Genomic DNA, 4,154 nt, shown 5'->3' with positions numbered 1-4,154 from the left:
GAGCATCATCATCACGCTGAAGGCGATGCGGCTACCGGTCAGCCATACTGCTAAAAAGAGGTGTCTTGACTGACATGAGCCAAGGCCTGTTTGCTTACTGCCTTACGCCTCGCGTATCCATACAATGCTGTCCATGCTCAGCGTGCGTTGGGGGTTTCTTTCCCATCGCGACCGCTGATGCCAAGAGCTTCCATCAACCTGAATCGACCTAGCGATGCTTTGGGAAGGGACCGGTGACACCGCCAAGTTCAAACTGACTCGGCCGGCATTAAGAAAAACCTTAGCATTAGCCCTGCGGGTTCGTGTATGTTGCGGAATCCCGCGTTGTACAGCCCGTTCCGTGATGCGCCAACGTGGATGACATGACGTTGAAGGAACCCAAGAAGCCCAAGACTTTTGCATCTCATGGCATCGCATGGCATCGCATGGCATTTCATGGCATCCGGGACCAAAAGCTTGTTCCAAAACAAAGACTTTGCATTCGGCTTGAGTGAAGGCTGGATTGGATACGCCGAGAAGCCACTGCATCTTGGCCCTCTCCATTACGACGGGAACCGTCCCAGTCGCCGTGTGATTGGTGACGCAAGCGAGCGTTCCTTCAGCGCCCCCTCCCACCACTACAAACCGCCCAAGAGGGCTTTTCGTTGCCTGGTCGGTCGGTGGCCGTCAGCAGCAATGCCTAGCGAGTTCCGGAAAGCAGCGCCGCCTAGAAAGACAAAAAATACGAGCACACTACGATGAACGATGACCATGTGTTTCTGGGGAGAGTGAAATTGACAACGAGAGCAGAACTCCCGACCGACAAACAGGTTGGCCCGCATACCTATCATTTGACCTCAGTTTCTGTTACGTACTGACAGCAGACCCCCCAGGTTTCCCCCTCGTTATCCACAACTGCTTCAACTCTGATCAGACGACGACAGGTCGCTCAGTGGTCTGCGCGGCAACGTGGCCCAGTGGCCGAGCGTCCACTACACTAAGACCAGGTCCTGCTTAGCGACTGTGGCCCGTCGCCATTTGTGCATTTTTGGTGGAACCTCTAGGTACCTCCAGAGCTTACTGCGATGCGACGTTGGTTCACGAAGCTGACATGCTCCATGCACAAACAAACATACCTACATTGTACTTTTTTCCACTCATTGTACGAACAGCGGGAAAAAAGTACTTGCACTGTGTGACCAGTCGGAACAGCAAGAATGCCCCTCTTTTGGCTGAGAATCATCTTTTTTTTGGCGTCCGTTTCTGTCTATATCAAATACGGCAAGTCGAATAGCTGTGCCAGCCTGGTTTTGTCTTGAACCTTGGGTTTCTGATCCAAACCCTCTGGGCCAAACACGCCACATGCGTCTTTTGTGTCTGGCTGCGCGCGCGTACCTTGTCCCCCTCCCCCTTCTCTCCGAGACGGCTGATGGGCCATCGGACGCGCTGATTACACCGCGACGGTGCATCGAACCCAGAAGCCACCTCCGCGAGCGACCGTACCCTCGCGTTGCTCGCTACTCTGGGCCGCAGAGCTTGATGTCCGACCTGAATCTCCCTGGAAATGGCATTGCGCAGCAGTATTCGTTGCTAGCCCAGCACGTTTTGGAATGGGTACCGTCATTGGGGTTTGTTAGTTGGCCAACCAGGGGAAGTACGTGCTGATATGGACAAGGATAGCATCGCCGCCGGAAACGAAGCTACAATGGCCTTCGAGTCTGCACTCTGGAACTTTATAGTAACACGCGAATCGGAAGAATTGATGATAGATTCGTCTAATCACTGGAAACAGACCTTATATGATTGGCCAATTACTTGTTTAAAGGGACTTCAAGCGAAATTAACTTCTCGGTCATCGGAAAACATTTCCCTGATTGATGTGACTGAATGTGACTTTTTTTTGTCTGTTACACTACCTAACTAAAGGAAGTAAGAAAACAGTTGTGATGGGGTACCAGGTTTATAATGCTAAGTCGATAACGCAGAGAGAAGATGGAGGTAAACATGCAACTATTCACAAGCCCAAGAAACCCCCATGGGCCTCTTCTTGCCTTTGGGCCCCCTCATCAATATCTCACTACGTTACCGGGCCCAATCCCCCCTCACATACAAGTTGCACATTCGCCACGCCTCAGAGGTGAGACGTCTGGTTGCTCTTCCTCTTCGGGTACGGGGAGCTGGCGCCCTTCTTGAGGATGACGCTGCTGTACTTCCGGTTCTCCCCCGTGACCACGATGGCGTAGGCCTTCTTGGCGCGCCCATAGAAGGCGGCCCGGTCCGTCTTCGCGACCTCGCCGTCGTATTTGAGGGAGAAGCGGAAGTCGTCCTCGACGCTGGCGTCGTAGGTGTCGTTCTTGGCAGGCTCAATCATGACCACCGGCACGCCCGAGTTGTCTAGGTCGAGGAGCGGGGTGATGCCGGCCAGGAGGCGGGAGATGGTGATACCTGTTTCCGTGGGTTAGCATTTTCAGTTTCCCCTCTCTGGTCTCCCGCCAGTCCTTATCTTGGGAATAAGGTGGTTCGACTTACCATCGGCACGGAGGATCGGCACATGGGGCGGGCAGAGCGAGTGCGCCGGGAAGTGAGCGTCGCCGAGAACAATCTCGTCGCCCTGGCCCATCTGAGCCAAGATCTTGAGGAGATCGGGCGAGATGACGGGCGAGATTCCCTTGAGCGTCATATTTGCTATAGTCAACTGCTTTTCGGGGGTCCGAGGCGACTGAGATACGATACTGAGACGATGTGTCGTCGCTTTGAGCTTTTGATATTTGGTAATGGAAGCGCCAGTGATCAGAAGACTGGATGATTTCGAATTTCAAATCTCTGTTCAACGGAAGCTGGATCTTGACCTTTTAAACCCGAGCTCTCTCGCTACATCAAAAGGGGCCCCCGCAAGCTGTATGAAGTCATCCATGAGGCTATTTGATAAAGTTTCCCTAGAACAGAGTTATCTTCTTCTGGGCACAACCCAAGCCGAAAGACCCTTGTGGTGTCGCGGCAGGCCGCGACACCGCACTGCGCCACGTTGTCGAGTGTTATTGATGGCGGTTAGACGTGGCCCCTACGCGGTTTCAAACAGCAAGGCGGGGTAAGTCGGCAATTCACAAACAACTGGCGTCGAATCGGCTCCGGGCTTTACATAAGGCACTGGACTCTCTATCAAGTCGTTCCTACCCAGGGTGCGTAAACAGATGACATAGACCTCTTGGCGGCCATGCTGGATGGCGTATACCACAGCGTGTGTCGTTTCAAAAGCTTAAGTTAACTGCAAAAGAGGGGCGAAAGGGGTTAACAGAACGGGTTCTAGCGAATCGATGAACAATGCCAGCCTTGCCCAGGTCTAGATTCCTCTCGAGCTGGGCAAGCCCAGCGCTCTCCAGGAGAGCGTCACTACGTCAATCTTCCGTTCCAGAGTTCGGCTCCCCGACACTCTCTCAAACCTACAACCAAGAGAAACAGCTCACAGCCGTAAGGTTGAGGCAAGAGAACCGGCGATTTCGAGGCTGAGAACGGCCCGAAGAATCTTACAAAGAAGGGCTGGACGAGCCCCTTGTCCCGGGCCGTACGCGCCCATTTGAAAGCTTTAGCGTTCGCTGACGAGAAAAGCGGGCAGCCAACAGATTGGAAGAAAATCCAAAGCGAGCACGGCCCTACCTAGTGACGCAAGGGAGTCTTCTTTTCTTTTCCCCCTAAAAAAATGCCAAGCGCTTCTTCCTCCGTACACTGCCCCCGCCAGAAAGACGGGGGGAGAAACAGACAGTTAGTAACCACCAAGATGAGTTTATTTTTCGGGCAAAGCTTCTCATTGTGAGGCGGTCCTATTAATAACACGGCTCGTCCAATTTCCATTCGATAACGTTTTGGTCTCAGCCCTGTCGTCCGAATACTCGTGCAAAAAGTCCGGCGTCGTGATAGAGTTGCCTTCCGTGCGGGGTCGGCAGAACCGCCCCTCTCCGCCTCGGCCCCACCGGACTCACAGAAATCTGGGGGTTCCGGCGTCCCCCGTCTCGTCGATCGAGAGCCGTGCGGGCTTGCGTCTCGTTTTCCATCTATGCCTCGTCCCTCGGCGGCAAGGCGAGGGCGCTTGGTCAAGTGCGAAAACGGCAAAGGTCGACTTTGGCTCGCTGGAGTGCTGTACCTCCCCCTTGCGGCGGCTTGTTGGAGGATACTGTTGT

The 4,154-nt window shown here is 53.9% G+C and overlaps 1 protein-coding gene across 1 annotated transcript; it reads right to left on the bottom strand.

Annotated features, from left to right (window-relative positions):
- Window positions 1–2,110: 2,110 nt before the first annotated feature.
- On the bottom strand, window positions 2,111–2,659 carry GLRG_10083 (RbsD/FucU transporter; the record flags this gene model as incomplete). The annotated part of the gene is made up of 2 exons (XM_008100768.1): window positions 2,111–2,424; window positions 2,509–2,659. 2 exons carry the CDS (start codon window positions 2,657–2,659, stop codon window positions 2,111–2,113), a joined length of 465 nt encoding a protein of 154 aa, XP_008098959.1.
- Between the last annotated feature and the right edge of the window lie 1,495 nt (window positions 2,660–4,154).

The sequence above is a fragment of the Colletotrichum graminicola genome (assembly GCF_000149035.1).
Source record: "Colletotrichum graminicola M1.001 genomic scaffold supercont1.56, whole genome shotgun sequence".
Classification (NCBI taxonomy): domain Eukaryota; kingdom Fungi; phylum Ascomycota; class Sordariomycetes; order Glomerellales; family Glomerellaceae; genus Colletotrichum; species Colletotrichum graminicola.
This window is presented reverse-complemented; position numbering and strand designations above follow the sequence as displayed.